Source organism: Drosophila erecta, unplaced genomic scaffold (assembly GCF_003286155.1).
Source record: "Drosophila erecta strain 14021-0224.00,06,07 unplaced genomic scaffold, DereRS2 tig00000279-arrow-arrow-pilon, whole genome shotgun sequence".
Lineage (NCBI taxonomy): Eukaryota > Metazoa > Arthropoda > Insecta > Diptera > Drosophilidae > Drosophila > Drosophila erecta.
In genome coordinates this window covers 520,649-540,376 of record NW_020825216.1, presented here as the reverse complement: position 1 = coordinate 540,376, position 19,728 = coordinate 520,649, and the positions used below count along the sequence as shown (strand labels likewise).

Genomic DNA, 19,728 nt, shown 5'->3' with positions numbered 1-19,728 from the left:
CTATTAAATTATTTAATTGTATTGCTAAGCGTTTACATTTTAATTGTTATGTTGTAGTATACACAATAAATAAAACAAACTAAAAAAAAAAAGTAAATGTAGGCAGACGATGAAAACAAAACCATTGCATTGGTGAGCAACTTGTAGGATTAGCAATTAATTGCATTAGATGTGCTTTTCGCAATTGTACTTCCGCTCGCAGCACGCGGGAAAATCGCGATTGATGTCCACAAAGTCGCGCTGCTTGCAGCCGCGCGGCGGAGCAACTGCATCACAGGTCTTGAAGGTCACCACGCCATCCTCATGGCACTCGGCCCTCACACATGGCAGATTCGGCGCCAGTCCCGTCTGTCCGGGCGACAGGATCGTGTCCGTGTCCAGCACACACTTGCCGGGATGCGCTGCAAGCGATGATGATGGAGCATGTGGTGATTATTATAGTTTGATCCCACTCACCTGAGTTGTTCAGCTTGACCTTGGCCACGGCCGCCTGGCCTCCTTGGCCGCCAAGGATGACGAGCAGGCAGAGGATTGCGGCAACGGGAGCGATGAAGTGCGACATACTGCTTGGCACTGGCTGGAAACTGGCACTGGATTTCGTTCGGTAATCTCTGGTGGCACTCCGGGATCGGGATTGGGATCGGGATCGGGATCGAGCGATGTTATCAACTGGGATGCTGGTAAGCAAGTGCTGCTGTTTGAGCCCCAATGGCAATGTTTTATACGCGCCGGTTATCAGAAGACGAAACTGAATCCGATACCGAAGCCAAAGCCCCCGGAATGAGGCGGCTTATCCGCTCCAGCTGCCGACGACATCGACTTGACCTTGTCCAACGAACGGAGCTCCTTTTTCCGATTCCCCGGCTGCCGGTTTAGCTGCCTGTTTGGCTGCTTTTTTATTTATTTATTTATTTTTTTTGACTTCCCTGCGGTTCATTGAGTACTTAATTACAATTGCCCATGCACACAGACGCCTTTCATTTATACATATGCATGTGTATGTTTATTGTTATTATTCTTTTTTAATTGACGGTGTGGAAGCTTATCACGTTTCTCATTTTTTGGCTTTTCGGCACCCGGTTTGCTTCGGTTTTTTTTGTATTTTGTGGGGAATTTTCTTGTTTTGGTGTTTTGGAATTCCTGGGGGCTTTCAGTGGGGGGCTCCAGCGGCTTACTGCGACTTGACTCATCATCCCGAGGGCACGCATCTTCCATTTGCACTTTTACCGGCGCCTCGGGGTTCTTGAACCGCCGCAAACCCATCATAAGAAACTGGTCCTCCAATACCCGATGGCTATATGTATGATATTGATGAATGATCGGTAGTATCCGTCTCAGGTTGAAAAGGCTTTCAACGCTCAGGCTAATGTGATTGATAGAATGGAATGGCATTTTTGTGGTCATGTTGACTCTTCGCTTTCCATAAAATCGGAAATTAATTGTTTGTTTTTCTAGTATCATCCTAATTTGCGAAAATGGCCCAGAGTTGCAGAAAAGAACACTCGTTCCCAAGATTTCCATTTTAAAACATTACTATTTATTTATTTTACTGTGACGCTTGAATTCATTTATCAGATTTAGTTTTGTTTTGCGTTCCTTTTTTTCCTTGTATTTTCAACTATTTTACAGGTGATAGACTATATTGCGCTTAGTGAAACTACATGCACTTCTATATATAATTAATTTAAATATATATAAATATATTTATGTATATTCTTGTCAACATAATTTCTTCGGCTTTAGGTTTACATTTTATTAAAGGACTTGTACAAATGCAGAATAAGAATTATATGATTCGGAATCCGAATCGGAATTAGAGCGAAAAAGTGCGTAGACGAGTACACGAAGAAAAAATTCACATATTGATCGACAAGTTACAGAAAGAGCGAGATTTCATTTGAGATTCTGGACATTCGATAGATTCTGGAGATGCTGATCCGAGCCGAATCGAACTGCACCATGGAAATTCCAGGTGGAATGCGGCAGATAAGAGTTACAGATCAATCAACAACATGGCTGAGAAAGAAGTGCTGTGAGCAGCTAACTAAATGCCAGCGTAAAGAGGCAGCTTGGCGGTGTCCACCTTCTCCTCCACCTTGAACGAGGGGAATAGGCCGCCTTGGTTGGTGCGGGTATTCTTGCCCTTGGAGTTGCCATCCCAATGGTTACCAGCCACTGAGACGAGGTCTCCAACACGCAGCTGTAGATCCTCGTGCGTGCGCGGCTTGTGGGCGATAACGACACGTCGATTGTGCGCATTCTGGCCTCCGTAGTAGTATATGTCGTCCAGCGACTTGAAGCGATGCGCAGCATCCGGATACATCGTTTGCATTATCTCGTAGGCCACGCGACACACCTGCGACGAGAAAGTGCACACCAAATGATCGGACATGGAGAGCAGGTGGATATCTAGAATGATCCCGTTCAGGGCCGTGTCCGTGTATCGTGTGGATACGGACGCCATGCGCGCCACCTCCGGATCACCAATGATTTGGTACTGCGGGTACTTCCTGCGAGCCTCTTCAATAACCTGAGCATCGTCCGACGCGAGGAAAATCCGGCGGGCCACAGTGCTGCCATTCACCTCCAGCGTGCGGTAGTAGTCCTCGACATAGGTCATGTACTCCTCCACACTGTGACAGGCCGCCTCTGTGCCCACTTTGTCCGTGCGACGGACATGAACGCTGTAAGCAGAAAATGATTGAATATTTCGTTTCTTCAAGAGAACAAACTCTCAGTTCACTTACCCAACAATGGGACGCTCCCATCCCAAATTCCGCATGCCTGAGGTAAGGAAGTCCCGCGTCGTCGGTTGCGGTCGGAGCAGATATTTAAGGAACTGACCCACCCACCAAACGATGGGGTCTCCATGCAGACGCTTGAGTCTCGGCGCCAGATCCTCGGGAACGGCGAGCGGCAGGTACGGCGGTCTCGGCATTAGCGAGTCGATGATGGGCAACACCAGCACCTGGGTGTTCGGCTTGCCCGGCCAATTGTATGTGTTGGCGGTGCCCGCATCGTGGCAGCTGTTGGACACCGGCTGGAAGACCTCCTCCCAGCCGCCCTTGTGATACCGCCATCCGCGGGATTTCAGGATGAGCGTCCGCTCGGTGGCATAGGCCACTATAAAGCAATACACCACATGGTGCAGTTGGCAGCCGTAGCCACAACCCTGGGGATTCAGAACTTAGGAATTAGATTATGCCGTCGACACTAATTCACTAACAACTAGCAGATTAAATGATTTCCTATTTGGTATAAGCCGAGTAAACCATTTCCTAGGAATTTCAATATTTCTATCAGACTGACAGGTAAAGTGGCTTTGTGGTAACGGAAGGATTAGCTCGAGAAATAGAAATAAATCAATAAAACGCACCTTGTTGAGCTTGCAGACCAGCTTGCGAGCATTCTGACAGTCACTGGGATTCTGTAGGTAATGCAAGCGCCGCTGCACCAGATCGCTCAGTTCGCGCGCCTCCTTGTGCCGCCAGGCTTCGTAGCCATCGGACTGACGCATTCGCTCCATATCGCTTAGCAGCGAACGCTTGTGCTCGGCGCCCTGTAGCAGAACCTGGTTGATGGACTCCTCCAAATCGGCACTCGCATGGCCGGCGGCCACTGCCTTGCGCACTTTGCCCAGTTCGCTGCTGAAGAAGTTCCAGATCTCACCGATGTTCGTCTGGATGCGTCTGCGCGTGAACTCGTACTCCAGGCTGGGCTCAAACTCGCCATGATCGGTGGCACCTGCCTCCAGATCATTGGGCGCACCCTCGGCCACATTATTCCAACCGCGCAGGTCAGCGGGCGCCGACTCGAACATGGATTCTGGTTCCGGGCCGCCGACCTCGGGCGCTAGCTTTGGATTCAGCGCATCGTTCTCCAGCCTTTGCACCAGTTTCAGTGCGCTCTGCTTGTCCAGTTGGTCACTGAAAAAAAAGAGATGGGGGTTCAGGTTAGCAAAGCAGCTTATCGCATGTAATTCCGTCTACGTGCCATGCATAATTAGCCACACTGCTGACATATCAGCATAATGATGATCGCAAAAGTGTAACTGGGAATGCTAAAATGTTTCAGGAAACTATACGTGGTTATAATCACTGTTGAACCTTCTTTATTTCCATGTAAGCCGAGAACTGGTTATTGATGTTAATCTCTGTGATATCACAACTATTGTGGTATATAAAACTGACAGTCGACTAAAGGTGTTTTAATGCAGGTGAATGCGAACAATAATATTGTGCTGCCCTCGGCTGTATCGCCAGCTCCAACCGACTATAGCAGCCACTATAACCTACCTCATCAACTCGTCGATGAGCTGTTTAAGCTCCTCGTTGCGCTGACGCGTGTGCTCCAGCATCTGGAGCGCCTGTGAGATGCGGCGGGCGTTCAGCTCACTCTCCCCGGCCGCCTGCTGTCCCTGTGTATTGGTCAGCTTGACCACAAACACGTAGACCAATCCGATCCAGGCCAGGACGAATATGATGAGGGCACGGGCCCACGAGTTGGCCGAAGCCCCGAATAGCTGACGCACCAGCAGCATGGCGTCGTTTCCACTGCTCCTCCTTCTATGGATTCTGCCCTCCGCTCGCCGGGACCACAATCGATCTGCCAGGGGATCAAGGAACGGGGCTCCGAACGGGAGGGGGCGGACTCGAGAATGCTCTCTATGCGGACTTCGATGCGGAGCTGTTTCGATTCCGGCACATAGTCCCAATTAACTCCGATCCGGCCAGCGACCAAGGCGGTCCAATGACATGGTCGGCGGGGGCAGGGTTCCGCTTTGATTTATAGATATGGTATATATGGTATATGATGTATGATGGCCAGCTGGAATGCGCGTTTCACGCAGCTCGATCAAATCTAGAATGAAATTTCTGACTGGCGGAAGAGGCGGATGTGGATATCACTGATCGTGCTGGCCAGTGGTGCTGGTAGTCGTGGCAAAGTCAAATTAGGTGCGAACTTATTCTATATATTTCCGTCCTGTTCTGTGTTTTCTTTTGATTAGCACTAGAGCTGTGTTGTCAACACACAATGTTATCGATATATAGACATAGACATCCCCGAAACTAGAAAAGCGTTGCCACATTCGGGGTTCTATCAACGAAATTACTATCGATAAGCCGATGACACGAACGGCTGAAGACGCAACGCTTATTTAAACGTCAAATTCAAAGAAACCTATTGAAGTGATAAAACAATTGAAGATGCTTTGTGGATGTTTTCAGTTTTATGCCGTGTTCTCTTAATATTTCACATTTTATTTGGACTTATGCTACTAATAATAAAAATGATTATAATTTTCAGATGTGTTGTTATTTTCAAAGTTCCGACCGATCTGCGAGTTGTATGGGTCGTGGATATCGGGGGAACCACCCTCGTTACCGGCAACCCAAACCACCCGGAGATCGGACGACCTGCGCCGGATGCACTTAAGATGCGGGCTTCTTATGCTTCTGTTTCTTCTTTTTTTGGAAATCAAATGAAAAGTGATTAGCGTATAAATTATAAAAAATTCAGTATATGTAAAGTTAAAAAAAAAGTTGTACACATAAAATATAAATTATATTATTATAATTACGACCACAAAAATTTCTTAGTGTTGAAATGAGTTTTGTTTCTTCCGAGTGTTTGTGTGTGTGTGTTTGTGTGCGTGTGTGTGCATGGAGAGGGGTGTGGTGTATTGGGGGTACTGTGTGTGCGGCGTGTCTTGAGTGAGAGAGATAGAGAGAGCGCGAGTTGCTGCGGGTCGAAGGTCGAGGGGGTGAAGGTGGTGGTGGGGCTTGGTTTATGCGACAAGTTTTGATTTATTATTAAATTTAAATACCTATGTATATAAATTACGTTTCTGTTTTATTATAATTATTGTTGTTTCCATCTTAATCATTTTCTTTTGTTTCGTTTTTTTATTTTCTCATTTTTTTTTTTTGTTTTGTTTTTTGTATGTAGTGGGCAACTGCGGCATTTGTAAATTTCTTTATATTTAAATGTTCCTTTTGACTGTGTAAAAATATCGATTTCCATCTGATCTTGTTTTGTAGTTACTATTAATGTATGCATTTGCTTTTCATTTCAGTTATATTACGTTAACGCTGCATTCTGAACTCTCTTTTGCTGCTGCTGCTGCTTCTGCTGCCTGTTCTTCGGATTCTTGATCGCATTCTTCAGATTCTTCATCTTGGCGCGCTTCCTATGCTATTGAAATGTTGTTTGTAGTACTGCTTACTGCCTTCTGGATCGGGATCTTATATTCCGCTCTGATCTGATCGGTTATGTTTATGTTATGTCGGGTTGTGTGTGTGTGGTGTCTTGTTGTGTGTATGAGAGTGGAGTGTGTTGGGTGTTCGCTTCTCGTTATATGTTGTATATATATATAATATATTATATGTATGTATAATTAGTTGCTTAATAGTAGAATTTCTTGAATGTTGTTGTGGTAAAGTGTAGGTAATGTTGCTCTATGTCTCTATGTCGACTCAACTGCACTACATACATATGTCTTTCCACCAGATACGCGGCGAACCGAACCGAACCGTGCCGAACTGAACCGAACCGTACCGATCCCCGTTTCTGATCCGCATCCGTATCCGTATCCGTATTTCGTATCCTCACCTCCGCCTCATTCGCTGCGCAGTTTCTTTAGCTCCGGTGACTTCTCCCCCACGCTCACACCCACTCCGCCGGCGTTATTCAGCTCCATATCGCAGTGCAGGGCCGTACGCTTCTGTCCAATAGCTGGCGCTGAGTCTGCAACCGCTGACGCTACCGGCGAAACCGCATCCGCCGCCTTGTTCGCCGCCAGCTGCTGCAGTTTACTGTCCCTCACAATGCCGTTGCTGCTATTGCTCTCGTCAGCCTCTAGCTCCGCCTCATTATCCTCCTCGTCCAGCTCATCTTCCTCCTCGTCCTCCGCCTCATCCTCGTCCTCGTCGCCCAGGACGCCGTTTCCGTTTCCATTTCCATTGGCTGGTGCTGCAGTCGCTTTGCTGGCTGGCTGTGGTGCTGCTGTAACCGCTTCCTCCTCTGCTGCCAATGGAGCCGCCTGGCCATTGTTGGTGATCGAATTGTTGGTTTTGTGGGGCTGGCTTGGCGCCTGCGTCTGATTCTGGGTCGAATGCTGTGTTGGAGTCAGGATAGTCAGGCTGTTGGTCTTGGGCGGCGCCTCCTGATTACTTTCAGAGTCGGAGGCGAGCGGTGTGCCACTCAAACCGATGCCAATGCCCAGGGCTATGGGCTCGCCGTCCTCTGTGGAGGTGGTGGCCGTTGTCTGTGTGGTGCCATCGTTGTCATCGATGATCGGCTCCTGGGAGGTGGAATCGTTCGACACAAAGTTGGAGTCACCGTCCTGCAGGGCGGCGCCTACGGCAGCTACGTTGTTCTTGGCCTCGCCCGACTGAAGAGGCGTCAGAGCAGCCGGGTTGGTGTTCTCGTTCTCCGTCTCCGATTCTGTAGCAGTGTTGCGACCGCCTGTGGATAGAAAGCATTGGGTTAGGAATCCATGGAAAATTTGTTAACTCGGCAAACTGCGGTCAGAATAATTGAAGAAAGAAGGCCTGTGTTTGCTATCTGTGGTGTCATATAAATTATTAGACGTCCTATCGCTCTTGGTAATCTAAAAAAACTATTAGCTACTGATAATCCAAGCCTGTCTATAAAATTAAACTTTTTCTATTTTACAATAGTTACTTTAAAACATGCCTATTATCTGTTCTTAAAATTATCTATTATCTTTTCTTCGTCAATACTTTTCACAAATATTTTGTAAATATTACTGGTAGTGCTTCTACTACTGTGCTACTACAATATAACTTTTAATGTAAAATTGCGGATAGAAAGAATGTTTGGTTTCTGGAGAAGATTACTCGTTTGCGTCTGGTGTTGCACGTGGTGTCTGGTGTTGTACTCTAGCCGCAGCTGCCGGATCATCTTAAATGCTTACCTGCTCCCTGGCTTTCGTCGTCCAAATCGACACCCACACCGTCGTTGGTATCGTCGCCATCGAGCACCTTGCTGCTGCTGCCGTTTGTGCTGAGTGAACCGGTGCCAGTGGCGGAGGCGCCGGATCCCGGCGGCGGCATATCGTCGAGCATCTCGGGACTGAGATCGTTGGCCACATAGTGAGACCAGAGGGCCAGCTCCACGCGATGCGGCGACCAGTGCGGCGTATCCCCGCCCACCTCCGCATTGAGGCGCTCCACGGTGGCCTGAATGTGATTGACGAAGTTGAGGTACTCCTTGGTGGTGTAATCGATACCCTCGATCTCTGGTATGGCCATCAGGCACTCGTCGGCCATGAATGGTGCCGAATCGGGAGCGGCAGCCGCCAGCAGTGCACTGGCCATTGTGGTGCCGACGCCCTTGAGGTTCGATAAAGCTGTGATCGCCTGCTCCAGATTGGGCAGCTTGCGGAAGGCCTTCTTTGTCTCTTGGATTACGGCGCGCGGTGTGTTGACCTTGACCAGGTAGGATAACTGCGGATAGAATTTGCCGCGCGACTGCTTCCACTTCATCGACTGGACGAGCTCATCGTATACCATATGCGCATCCTTGCCGCGTGCCTTAATCAATTTGGGCAGTTCATTTTGATACCACTGATCCAAGCGGATCAGTTCCTGCGGCTTCTTGCATCGCTTCTCGGCCTTCAGCTTAAGAACCTGGGGATAGAGCTGGTAGCAGTACTCGAACTGTGTGGTGCTTCCGTTCTCGAAGAACGAGACCGTCGCCTTGCCGTTGGACATCTTCTGCGGATGCGGATGTGCCGTTGTCGCCTGCTAATGATTGGTGGTATCGGTGTATATCCGTATCGTGGTATCTTTCTTCTTGGGGCCCAGGACGTTGGCTGATCCGCAAGTGCCCGGCTGGCTGACTGGCTATATATATATATTTGTATATATATATAAATATGTACTTAGGTGTAAGCTACTATATATACGCCAAATCAATCTATTGCTGACTGTTTAATCTCCTGCTTTATCCTGTCCGTTCCGAGCTGCTCCTGTCAATGTACTGCTATTCGTGCGTTGAGAGTTCCCGGCGAGGAAGAAGAGAGTACGTCAGAGAGAGCGTGTGCGAGAGAGGAAGCACGAAGAAGCAGCAAACCAAAGGAGAGTGGAAGAAAAGAGAAGGAAAGAGGCACACAATTAGGTTTACAGTTACGATTACATATGCAAGGGGGATCGGTGGCATCGGGAGGTACTTCGATTGATTACTGTTAATGCTGCTGCTGCTGCGGCTGTGTCTCTGTTGTTTGTTGTATTTACTCAATCCGTTAATCGCTCACTATTTGCCAAAAATCTGCTCGCTTCTTCCGCCGTGTGCACAACACACAAATCGAATTTTTACAGTGCCGTCGTCGGGTTCTTTTTAGTCCGCCATACACTCACACAGGCAAACTGACAGCCACACGGACGGACACAAACACACACACACACACAACCAGCACACTCGCTCTCGCACACCCAAAGAGAGCCAGGCGCTCATACACAGGCAAAAACACGCACACCACACACACACACCGACTAAAACACACACGCAACACACTTATATACTGAGGCAACAGCAGCAGCAGCAGAAAATTTCTTTTTCATCTAGGTTTTCGAAAAAATACGAACGCGAGCATTAAGTAAACGAATGCTACTATTTTTCGCTGTTGTTGTTGTTTGTTCTTTTTCGTACCTCTTGTCTTTTTGGCAAAACGCTGAGAACAGCTTTTCACTAGCGCACTGCACGCACACAGATGAGTGGGTGAACAACAAATACCTTTTAGTTAGTCGCCGCCAGTCTTCCTTTCCGTCCACATCCAAACAACTACTCCGATGCTTTGCTGTTTTTCTGTGTTGCCTCTGCTTTGCTTCGCTTCGCCACTGTGCTTGTGCTGTGTGCTTCGTGCTGTGCCGTGCTGTGCTGCTTCTTCTTCCTCTGCTGTTTCAGTTTCTGCTTTCTGCCTGCAGGGGCGTCGTTGACAACCGACAAATGAAAAAGGGGGTAACTCTGTTCTCCAAATGAGCACGCCACAGAAAGCACAACAAAAAAGAAAAAGGATCGGAGCGGAGCGATGCAGCTGTGCGATGTGCTGCTAACTCGTGTGACGGGAATTGGGAATTGGGATTGCGAATGCGAATGGGAATACGAGAAGCGAATATGGGAAAGACAAACGACGGCGAACCGGGAACAGGAGTTGTCGCTCTATCTCGCCCGCACTCGCTGCCCGAATGTATCTGTATCTCTCTGGCACCCTCGGCGTTCCATTTTGCCGGCGACGTCCGTGCTCTCTGTCGCCGCTCTGCCATCGCCTCTGCCGCTGCGTTTATGCGCAGCGCGTCGTTACACGAAAACCTGTTCAAAGCGAAGGCATAAACGCGGCTTTGTCGATCAACTTGCATGTCACCTAAAGTCATGTTTGAGTTACAGAAACTTCGAGTAAACAATATATATTTTAGCAATGTTTACCCTTATTGGCTTAGTTAATGCAATTATGTTTGATGTGTTTACACATATCAGGCTTGCACTTGAATTTCCGTAAAAACTTTTTCTATTTCTAGCTTCAGGGCCTTTGATTTAATCCATACAATGCTGGAAAACAAAAAACGAGGGGGCGCAAACTCGGTTTTGTTGATCAACTTCCATGTCACTGAAAGTCTTGTTTGAGTTATAGAAACATCGAGTAAAGAATATTTATATTCGATCAATGTTTGCCCTTATTGGCTTTATTTGTGCAATCGTGTTTTTTGTTTTAAAAATATTTGTCCATTTTCTGGGCCTGCGATTTAATCCGTACTAAGTTGGATAACAAAAAGGAATGCGTTCTGTAACAATAAAGCATGGTAATAATTTAAGAATTCGCGATATTCTAGTGTAAACAGCGTGTCTCTGCTTGTTCGCTGCTTTTGTTGTGCCAGTTGCCAGCGGCAGCGGCGTCGTTGTGCTATTATTCATGAGGGGGTGCGTCAGGTTTGCTGAATTTTACCGACTTGTTTGCGCAAAGCGAAATTATTTATGGCTCAGCACGAACAGCGATAGAAATGCATGCATATGTTGTTGGTTGGATAAAAAGTTGGCTCTACATGCAGTTAAGTGCTTATAATTTGTCTACTTGCGCATACATATAATATAAATGCATACATATTAAATAATGTACATAATTAATCAGCGGTTCGAGGGTTGGAGAATTTACAGAGGGAATTTGAGTGATCAAAACGTTGCTATGTACATATATTCACATGTACATAATTATATAAATATCAAAAATATTACAAAACTGTTTTAACTTGCAAGCATTAACTAATTTGAGAACAGCTGCTGGTTCCATAATCGAGTACACACGTGTGCTACTCAAAGTTTAAGCTGAGAGAGCGGTCGAGCGGCAACTTGATATTTAAAAAACAGAACCCTACTTAACAGTCGACTCAAGTTCGATCCCCCCGCAGGTACGCCCCTCAGTTCACCTATCGCTCGTTTGCCTTTGCCGCCATCATTCGCTGTTGCCGTTTTTACCCTATTCGTCGTCGTTGAGCGACGAGCAACATAGCAGCTGCAATTTAGCTGTTTCTGTTTGTGCCTCCTCTGTGCCTGCCATTCGCTCATTATACCCTTGCAGAGAGAATTATCACTTTTTAAGATAGCAGTAATCCTATCTTATACATTATCAATATGATCAGTCAATTGGTTTTATATGAACTTGAGTGCGATTTCCTTGGTAACTTGATGAACTATTAAAATAAGCCCTTGGCAATGGCTTTATCTTCGAAGTTGTTTAAGGGAAATCTAATTTATTTAATAAGCGATCGGACTATTCTAGTTTGTAGGGCACTAAAACGTCGGCTAGACAAAGTTGGCTTCTTTTTCTTGTTTTGCCCCGCTGCTCTCTCACGCACATACACAAACGCACACATGCAGTGATGCATGTGCGACGCTGCGATATGCATGCGATATATCGCATCGATACTCGATGCTGATGCCCATCTGTTTTGCGGCATTTTCCCGCATTCCCTGTTGAAAAACCAGTTTTTCGAATTACAAAACCGATTGTATTTCAAAACTGATAATGATTAATTTTCTAAAATCCCCACTGGAGAGCGGCATTTGTAGTGGTTGGATTTGTTTTCTCTCTTTGCCATGACACGGCTGTATGTATTAATCATTCGGTATACAAGCAACTTTTTCGCACATCCCCCTCCCAAATTAACTACGTCTCTGTGTGTGCGATTCGCTCGTTTTTGTGTTTTGCCATTCTCACTGTTCACGCACTAATACACACAAGTGGCTGTTCGAAGTTGCCAGATCAGCAAGTTATGCGCTTAACTTTTTACCGGTGCCGGAGTGTTTAAATTTGAAGAGGAAATGTGCTCATTATTATTTTGGGCAATAAAAATAAATTCCTAAAAAAATTATTATTATTTTATTTGGCTTTGGGCAGCGAACACTTTAATTCGCGAGGAACAATTACAGTAATTTATGACTCCCCTAAAAACATGTGTATTTTTTATCGATGTGTACACATACACATTCTATCGATGATCAGCTGGCCCTGCCATTCGATTACCCCTGGTGGCATCTCTAGCCTTATTAATCGAAATTTTATTTTGTATCCGGACGTGGTCCCCCAGCACTTTCAGATCTCTCCAAGCGTTCCGTGCATCATGTTGACCAGGTCCATTCTAACCGTGGCCGTGTGCGGCCTCCTCCTGTCGCCCCTCCTGCCCCTCACCCGTGCGTCCCAGGAGGAGGACGCCGCCAAACAGGCGGAGGACAAACAGATTGCCGTTGAACTGGACCCGGAAACCTTTGACACGGCGATTGCCGGCGGCAATGTCTTCGTCAAGTTCTTTGCACCATGGTAAGTTGCAATTCGTTTTGGGCTCATCTCCCCTCCCCTCCGTTCCGCCTTGCGCCTACACTTTAACGAAATAAAAAATCGGCGTCCCAAATTGGCCAACTTTTGCCGGCGAATCGCAGCGGTCCACATCGGTCGTTTATTTTATGTGACCAAGCCACGCACACATAATTATTAGTGGTGTTTTGGTTTTCACTTTCATTAAATTTCTGGCAATATTAATATTTGACGATTTTTAGCAATAACAAATATTAGCGAAATTCTGTTAATAATCAACAAGTATTTACTAAAATAAAATGTAGCTCACCAAAAATGGTCCTAAGGCTAGTTAAAATAATTATTTTCTTGGGAATTGTAACAATTACAAATTCTATTTATAGTATTGACAATAAACACCATACAAGTTCCAACACCATTAATAACTATTATTAGCTTTTCAAATAAGAAATTTAATCCTTTGTAAAATTGGTGAAATACTTTTTGATTTCCAATCGCATTCTTTGCTCTTATAAATCCTCAAAATTTGGAATCTGAAAACCAGAACGTACCTTTTGTTAAATTTATTATTTTTGAGCTTGCGAGAAATTCCTGACGACCCTGAGTGACATGAATTTGGTAAAAAAACTGAAGATCCGTAAAACAGAAGATTTCGAACGAATCGCACGTTCGGCGATAAGACGATCAAAAGGGCTTTGTTGTCCCATGATTGACAAACTAAATACTACAGATTTCGGCCACTATTATATGTAGTTTTCATAGCGCCCGGCTCTCACGTCTTATCAAAAACCATCGCAATGTCTATGAACTAATTTGATTAGATTCAATTATGTGGCTAGGAAGTGCTCTGCGATTAGAGGGGGGAGTTTAAGGAAGTTCGAAATGCGATTCGACATTAGCAGCAGATGATAAACACTTTGTTTGAGACAAAGCGCCGAGTCTTATCGCTGCCCATTGTTTTGTGTTCCTTTGTATGGGGGGAAAACAATGTGATTTGACCGATTTATCGATTCCTATTTCAAAATCAATTTAATTTCAATAGGTCATGGGTTTAATATTGTCTCTTAAGTGTGACTCATGCAATATTTGTATCCATTTGGCATATGAAATTTTATCCATATATGTATATAAAATATTATATATATTCTATATCGTTAAATCCTGTATAGGTGCGGTTATTGCAAGCGCCTTCAGCCGCTGTGGGAGCAGCTGGCCGAGATCATGAACGTGGATAACCCCAAGGTGATCATCGCCAAGGTGGACTGCACCAAGCACCAGGGACTCTGCGCCACCCACCAGGTCACCGGTTATCCTACACTGCGCCTCTTCAAGCTGGGCGAAGAGGAATCGATCAAGTTTAAGGGCACTCGGGACTTGCCCGCCATCACCGATTTCATCAACAAGGAACTGGGCGCACCCGCCGAGGGGGATCTGGGCGAGGTTAAGCGCGAGCTGGTCGAGAACGTCAATCTTGGCAAGGTGGTGGACCTCACCGAAGACACCTTTGCCAAGCATGTGTCCAGCGGCAATCACTTTGTCAAATTCTTTGCACCCTGGTGCAGTCATTGCCAGGTAAGCAAAAAATACAATGCGCCTCCTCGCTTAATATGCCTAACTGTGGCATCCTTTCTGTGCAGCGTTTGGCACCTACGTGGGAGGACCTGGCCAAGGAGCTTGTGAAAGAGCCTGCCGTAACCATCTCGAAGATCGACTGCACCCAGTTCCGTTCCATCTGCCAGGATTTTGAGGTCAAGGGCTATCCAACTCTTCTCTGGATCGAGGATGGCAAGAAGATTGAAAAGTACTCGGGTGCTCGTGATCTGTCCACGCTGAAGTCATATGTGGAGAAAATGGTTGGCGTGCCACTGGAGAAGACTGTTGGCGAAGCCGGCGATGAGAAGGAGGCCACCAAGGAGGTTGCCGGCGAGGAGGAGGCAGCCAAGAAACTGGCCCCACAACAGCTGACTGGCGAGGACGAGTTCGACCAAGCCATTGCCGAGGGCATTGCGTTCATCAAGTTCTATGCTCCGTGGTGTGGACACTGCCAGAAGCTGCAACCCACCTGGGAGCAGTTGGCCACGGAGACGCACCAGGCTCAGAGTTCTGTCAAAATCGCCAAGGTTGACTGCACGGCGCCGGAGAACAAGCAAGTGTGCATCGATCAGCAGGTGGAGGGCTATCCAACCCTTTTCCTGTACAAAAACGGTCAGCGGCAGAACGAATACGAAGGCAGTCGCTCGCTGCCTGAGCTGCAGGCCTATCTTAAGAAGTTCCTCGGCCACGACGAGCTCTAAATCGTCTGCCGGTTCACAGGGGATAAGCAGTAGTCGAATGATCAAATAATCGCCCGCCAAATTAATTGTAATCATAATGTTTTCTCCAGCATAAACCTCTGTGAGGAGTCCGCATTTAATCAATATATCCAACAACTCCCAAAAGACAACGCGCTAGCTGGAATTGACAAATTCAATCTATGTTCCTTTGCTGTGTTTCGTTTTAGTCCTCCTTAGCTGAGTTTGTTGACCTTTTTTTTTATGTGTTTAGTGCTTACGTAGATGGGGTACGGAACTGTGTGCGCAAAAAGAAGCCATTTATCGAACTTTAATTTCAATTTTAAAATCATTCTTAGGAAAATTTGTCAACACCAAACAAATAAATACCAATTAAAAAACAAGAGCCCCGTTTGCTTAATGGGGTCAGAACGCATATAATACATATGGTTTATTTGAGTAATTGCTGGGAATAACCACAATTTGATGTTCTGAGGAGAAAAAACAATTGTTTCTTTTTGTTTCTTAATAAATATGAATTCTGTGTTGTTTTAGCTGACTTATTTGCGTACTCTAAATATTTCCTTTACACACTTTAAGATCTATAAAATATTTAACAATGCTGTCTGCTCCATTGTTATTTTTTTGAATTGAAATTCCAGCTGCGCGCACTTGTGTCGATACCCTGAACTTAAAATACGAAAACAATTAATCGATTGCAGATCTAGCTGAGCGAATCGCCATTTGATAACACTGCAGTAGCTCTTTAAGAATCTTAATTTGGGCTGCCATATCTACTTAATTGACAAATATGAACCAAAACTTGAATTGCATTTAAATAAATACTGTATTGTTTTTATATAGAATTGCGGATCCCGGAAGATATTCAGCTTAAAGGCAACTAAATTTGGGGGAACCCCACAAGAATATAATTATTAGGATTGCGACCAATCGATATATCGAACATTTATCGGTCAGTCCTGCTGTTGGAGATGCATCCCTGGCACACAGCTCCGATATATATCGTATCGGGTCATATGCATCGTCTGTCATTGTTTTTGCATCTAAAGAGAGACTTTCTGTCATGTATTCGGCTCGTGCTAACAGAGCCGTCCTGTAGATTATACTTAAGTCATCTGTCAACGCAGACCGAATCCGTAGCCGGCTTCCCATTGATACCCAAAATCCCTGATTCCCGATGAACGCCAGCGGTAACGGTGGTGCTGGCCAGGATGGAGCCAGCACGGTGGGTAAACGCCAAAAATATGCTCTTATTTACCATATATTAACCATATGATTGATTGTGTTATCAACACTATTGATTTTGTCCACTATTATTAGGGATAGTAGGACTGCGTAGGCAAACTAGCTTAGATCCATTCAGTTTCGTAGATCCTTGAAGAACATGCTCTAATCCTGATCAAATCTTACCCATCCAGATGATCGATGCAAATAGTGTGCTCAATAAGATCGCTAACCTGTACGCCGAAAAGCTGATGTCGGACATAGTGCTCCTGGTGGATGGCAAGGAGTATCCCGCCCACCGCGTGATCCTCTGCGCCAGCAGCGACGTCTTCCAGGTGATGCTAATGAATCCGGAGTGGAACGAGTGCAGCAAGCACGTTATCGAGCTGCACGAGGAGGCCTGCTGCTCGGCGGTGTTTCCGCAGTTCATCAAGTACCTATACGTTGGCCACATCGAGGTCACGTTGCAGACGGTGATGCCAATGCTGGCGCTGAGCGACAAGTACAATGTGCGCGACCTGATCGATCTCTGCGTGGGCTACATGAACAAGCACGTAGCCAAGGCGGCCACCAGCGGTTACCTCGTCTCCTGGCTGCAGTATACGCTCTCCTTCACGCCCACCCACAACGATCTCACCGAAACACTCAAGCGGTTCCTCAAATGGAACCTGGAGATGGTGGCCGAGTCGCGTGACTTTGTGGAAATGGACCCGGCCATACTGATACTGCTGTTGCAGCAGAACGATCTGGTTGTCACCAGCGAGTACAAATTGTTTGCCATCCTGCAGACGTGGCTGCTGCATCGTCGCGAACAGATGGAGGCCACTGGCAGTGGCGGCTTCATGGAGTTGATCGAGCAGACTGTGTGCCACATCCGCTTCGGCATGATGACGCCGCGCCAGCTATCACACCTGCTAATGGATCCGTTGATCGAGTACCACAAGGAGTTCCTCGTCGAGCGCATTGCCATCGGAATGAGCTATCAGTCGGGCCAGGAGGATCGTGTGCGGGAGGTGCGAGCCACCGAATCGGGTGAGCTGCAGTTTACGCCACGACTCTATTGGAACGACACCTGGAGCGTCGACATAGATGTGCACAACTTTGACGCGATCGAGGACTACAAGAATTATGTGACCTGCTTCTTTTCGCAGCGTCACATAGCCGAGACTGAAGAGGACGGTAAGTAGTGGCGCGCCAGCTGACTTCGATTGACATCTGGAATAAGATTACGATTACTTAATCCGCAGATCCCTGCATGACATGGGAAATCGAGTTTTTCCCGCGAGGCGTTAAGTACAACAAGGCCAAAATGGTATGGGGCGAGGACGTACCAGGCTGCTCCTTGAATACAGTGCGATTACGGGTTACCTGCAAGCACCAAAACATCGGCGAGGAGCGCTTTAAGGTGATTAACGGGCTACCCTTAATATTCTTTTTGGAATAAGCGAGTAGTTGCGATAGTTTCCCAGTGTACTTGTAGACTTTGGGTCATAATCTTTCATGCGTTATTTTTATATTCAGATCGCCGTGCTGATCGTGGGCATGCAGAACCAGATTATGCACATTCGCACAGTTGTGGAGCGTACGGAGTACTTCTCAGATACGTCGCGCGTTATCAACCTGGACAACCTGCTGCCCTACGAGGAGCTGGAGCACACATCACCGTACTTGAGTCCCCATCTGACGGGCACCGCACGAAACACGCTTACCCTGCACGTGGTCATCACGCCGATGGGCTCCCACACCTGCCGGGATACGCCGCCGTTTCAGTTCTAAAACAAAAAAGAAAAAGAAGCGGTGCTGTGGGCATCTCACCTATATCACCTCGTACTTCCCGGCGCATCCACAGACACCTCATGCATCTACAGCCACCACTGTATTTCAGCCTACCATTTACAATTTGTATGTATGTAAAAATCCAATACGACTGCGAATCCCCCTGGGCTCAATCTTTGCGATCCGAACTGGCGGTCTACTACGGACCCCAATCGATCACATCTCGATTGCAATACGATTTGTTATTAGTTTTTTTTTATATTACACTATTTCCTATAAGTAAAGCGCACCGACGGTGTGTGAGTTCTTAGACAGAGCCATATTCACTGATTGATGTTGGCCATAATGGACACGACGCCCATGTGGTTTGGTACGTTATTTATTTTACCATTTCGCAGAAGACTATAGAAAGGAGATTTTCTAATAAAAGGTTAACTGTAAAAAACTCAAAATCGCCAATGGCCAAAACCGACATGGCTCAGAAAGAGAGGGTCGCGTTTGGCTATTTGCCATCTCGTTTGCAAACTGTAGTGCCAATGCATGAGGCATCAGTTTTAATGTTTTACAGCCGATAGATATGTGTAGCCGCTTGTGTGTGCCCGCTAAGGCTTTTGGATCCCTTTACGAGTGCGTTTGTGGCATGGGATTAACCTGTCCGCGTCTCGGGGGCCTATCTTTATGTGTGCTCTGCTGTCCATATAGTCTACAGTGCGGAGCACCAAATGTGGCATTGATGGGACTCCGGTCTCTGGATAGTCGGTCGCCAAGACAAAACGAATATACATATATGTGTAAATCGGTTCAGGTATCGGTCATCAATCGAATTGATTTAATCTTGGCGTTAATGTAGTTGTTAAATAAAATGTCTCTTCAAAAATCAGCTATGGTCTATTATTGAAGTTTGCGTTATCATTAGACTGAACTAAAGACTAGAATTACTGTCATTTAACAATATAATTTAGTGTTTTCGGTTTTAATTTAATTATTGCCTAACGTTGACCAGTCATTTTGTAAAATAACTTCCCCGAAACCTCTAATAAAGGTATAAAGTATGAAACTATAACTTAATGTTTTTATTACCTCCTTGTAGTACAAATATGATAGGCTTGCCTGAGAATATCAATAAAGTATTTTATTTTACTTTAACCAGACTTATTGTTTTATAATTTCGCATGGTTTCCCATTGGTTCTAGGGAAACAATGGATTGCAACGTAAGTTATTGCTTACATGGAAACGAAGTGAAGTAATCCTCTTGAAGTGTTTACCTATTTACGAACTATCCATACCTATAGCTACCATCCCCACATTGTGTCCAGTCGAAACTGTTGCTAGGCTCCAGGAAACATCGCTTCTAGACTCTAGATATCCAGTCCCCAGGGGGCTGTAATCCTAGGCGATGCCATTTACGGCCGGTTGGCATAAGACTAAGCCGATCATTCATCTTGCTTGCTTAACTAACCAAGAACTTAAACACCACGATACTGACTTGCAAATTGCTTGAAGATGGTGCGGTTATTCAAGATTTACAGCTCTTGTTTTCGTCTTTACTTTTGTTGCGGATATCTCTGGCCGGGTTTACGATTGTGTTTCCGTACAGAGCTTTACAG

At 46.1% G+C, this 19,728-nt stretch overlaps 5 protein-coding genes across 12 annotated transcripts; 2 read left to right on the top strand and 3 right to left on the bottom strand.

Moving 5' to 3' along the window:
* Positions 1 to 75: 75 nt before the first annotated feature.
* On the bottom strand, positions 76 to 714 carry LOC6551325. Its single transcript, XM_001977054.3, has 2 exons — positions 457 to 714; positions 76 to 401 (listed from the first exon to the last, which is right to left on the bottom strand). The coding sequence occupies exons 1-2, from the start codon at positions 560 to 562 to the stop codon at positions 166 to 168; spliced, it is 342 nt and encodes a 113-aa protein (XP_001977090.1). The 5' UTR covers positions 563 to 714; the 3' UTR covers positions 76 to 165.
* Positions 715 to 1,573: 859 nt separating this feature from the next.
* On the bottom strand, positions 1,574 to 5,086 carry LOC6551324 (alpha-(1,6)-fucosyltransferase). Its single transcript, XM_001977053.3, has 4 exons — positions 4,296 to 5,086; positions 3,377 to 3,926; positions 2,748 to 3,172; positions 1,574 to 2,684 (listed from the first exon to the last, which is right to left on the bottom strand). The coding sequence occupies exons 1-4, from the start codon at positions 4,538 to 4,540 to the stop codon at positions 2,045 to 2,047; spliced, it is 1,860 nt and encodes a 619-aa protein (XP_001977089.1). The 5' UTR covers positions 4,541 to 5,086; the 3' UTR covers positions 1,574 to 2,044.
* Positions 5,087 to 6,183: 1,097 nt separating this feature from the next.
* LOC6551323 lies at positions 6,184 to 10,251 on the bottom strand. Of its 7 annotated transcripts, none has more exons than XM_015155536.2 (3): positions 9,676 to 10,251; positions 7,940 to 9,009; positions 6,184 to 7,467 (listed from the first exon to the last, which is right to left on the bottom strand). In XM_015155536.2, exons 2-3 carry the CDS (start codon positions 8,736 to 8,738, stop codon positions 6,620 to 6,622), a joined length of 1,647 nt encoding a protein of 548 aa, XP_015011022.1. In that variant the 5' UTR covers positions 8,739 to 9,009; positions 9,676 to 10,251; the 3' UTR covers positions 6,184 to 6,619. The 7 variants fall into 7 exon arrangements, with proteins under 7 accessions (XP_015011022.1, XP_015011024.1, XP_015011023.1 ...); XM_015155538.2 differs by having other exon boundaries at positions 7,940 to 9,006; XM_015155537.2 differs by having other exon boundaries at positions 9,760 to 10,251.
* Positions 10,252 to 12,523: 2,272 nt separating this feature from the next.
* Positions 12,524 to 15,505, top strand: LOC6551322 (thioredoxin domain-containing protein 5 homolog). The gene is made up of 3 exons (XM_001977051.3): positions 12,524 to 12,835; positions 13,999 to 14,401; positions 14,467 to 15,505. Exons 1-3 carry the CDS (start codon positions 12,639 to 12,641, stop codon positions 15,121 to 15,123), a joined length of 1,257 nt encoding a protein of 418 aa, XP_001977087.1. The 5' UTR covers positions 12,524 to 12,638; the 3' UTR covers positions 15,124 to 15,505.
* A 588-nt stretch (positions 15,506 to 16,093) lies between these two features.
* LOC6551321 (BTB/POZ domain-containing protein 17) lies at positions 16,094 to 18,567 on the top strand. 2 transcript variants are annotated; one of them, XM_001977050.3, is made up of 4 exons: positions 16,094 to 16,345; positions 16,539 to 17,523; positions 17,592 to 17,749; positions 17,866 to 18,567. In XM_001977050.3, exons 1-4 carry the CDS (start codon positions 16,298 to 16,300, stop codon positions 18,118 to 18,120), a joined length of 1,446 nt encoding a protein of 481 aa, XP_001977086.1. In that variant the 5' UTR covers positions 16,094 to 16,297; the 3' UTR covers positions 18,121 to 18,567. The 2 variants fall into 2 exon arrangements, with proteins under 2 accessions (XP_001977086.1, XP_026838803.1); XM_026983002.1 differs by having other exon boundaries at positions 16,296 to 16,349.
* The last annotated feature ends 1,161 nt before the right edge of the window (positions 18,568 to 19,728 follow it).

Bases quoted from the DNA above. Each gene is read 5' to 3' on its own strand.
- LOC6551323 (XM_015155536.2), bottom strand. From the start codon at position 8,738: ATGTCCAACGGCAAGGCGACGGTCTCGTTCTTCGAGAACGGAAGCACC. The intron at 7,468-7,939 runs GTAAGCATTTAA...TTCTATCCACAG, and splicing joins CGACGAAAGCCAGGGAGCAG to GCGGTCGCAACACTGCTACA.
- LOC6551321 (XM_001977050.3), top strand. From the start codon at position 16,298: ATGAACGCCAGCGGTAACGGTGGTGCTGGCCAGGATGGAGCCAGCACG. The intron at 16,346-16,538 runs GTGGGTAAACGC...TTACCCATCCAG, and splicing joins GCCAGGATGGAGCCAGCACG to ATGATCGATGCAAATAGTGT. The intron at 17,750-17,865 runs GTGATTAACGGG...TTTTATATTCAG, and splicing joins TCGGCGAGGAGCGCTTTAAG to ATCGCCGTGCTGATCGTGGG.
- LOC6551324 (XM_001977053.3), bottom strand. From the start codon at position 4,540: ATGCTGCTGGTGCGTCAGCTATTCGGGGCTTCGGCCAACTCGTGGGCC. The intron at 3,173-3,376 runs GTGCGTTTTATT...CTGAATCCCCAG, and splicing joins TGGTCTGCAAGCTCAACAAG to GGTTGTGGCTACGGCTGCCA. The intron at 2,685-2,747 runs GTAAGTGAACTG...TTCTGCTTACAG, and splicing joins TGGGAGCGTCCCATTGTTGG to CGTTCATGTCCGTCGCACGG.
- LOC6551325 (XM_001977054.3), bottom strand. From the start codon at position 562: ATGTCGCACTTCATCGCTCCCGTTGCCGCAATCCTCTGCCTGCTCGTC. The intron at 402-456 runs GTGAGTGGGATC...CATCGCTTGCAG, and splicing joins GGTCAAGCTGAACAACTCAG to CGCATCCCGGCAAGTGTGTG.
- LOC6551322 (XM_001977051.3), top strand. From the start codon at position 12,639: ATGTTGACCAGGTCCATTCTAACCGTGGCCGTGTGCGGCCTCCTCCTG. The intron at 12,836-13,998 runs GTAAGTTGCAAT...AATCCTGTATAG, and splicing joins GTCAAGTTCTTTGCACCATG to GTGCGGTTATTGCAAGCGCC. The intron at 14,402-14,466 runs GTAAGCAAAAAA...CTTTCTGTGCAG, and splicing joins CCTGGTGCAGTCATTGCCAG to CGTTTGGCACCTACGTGGGA.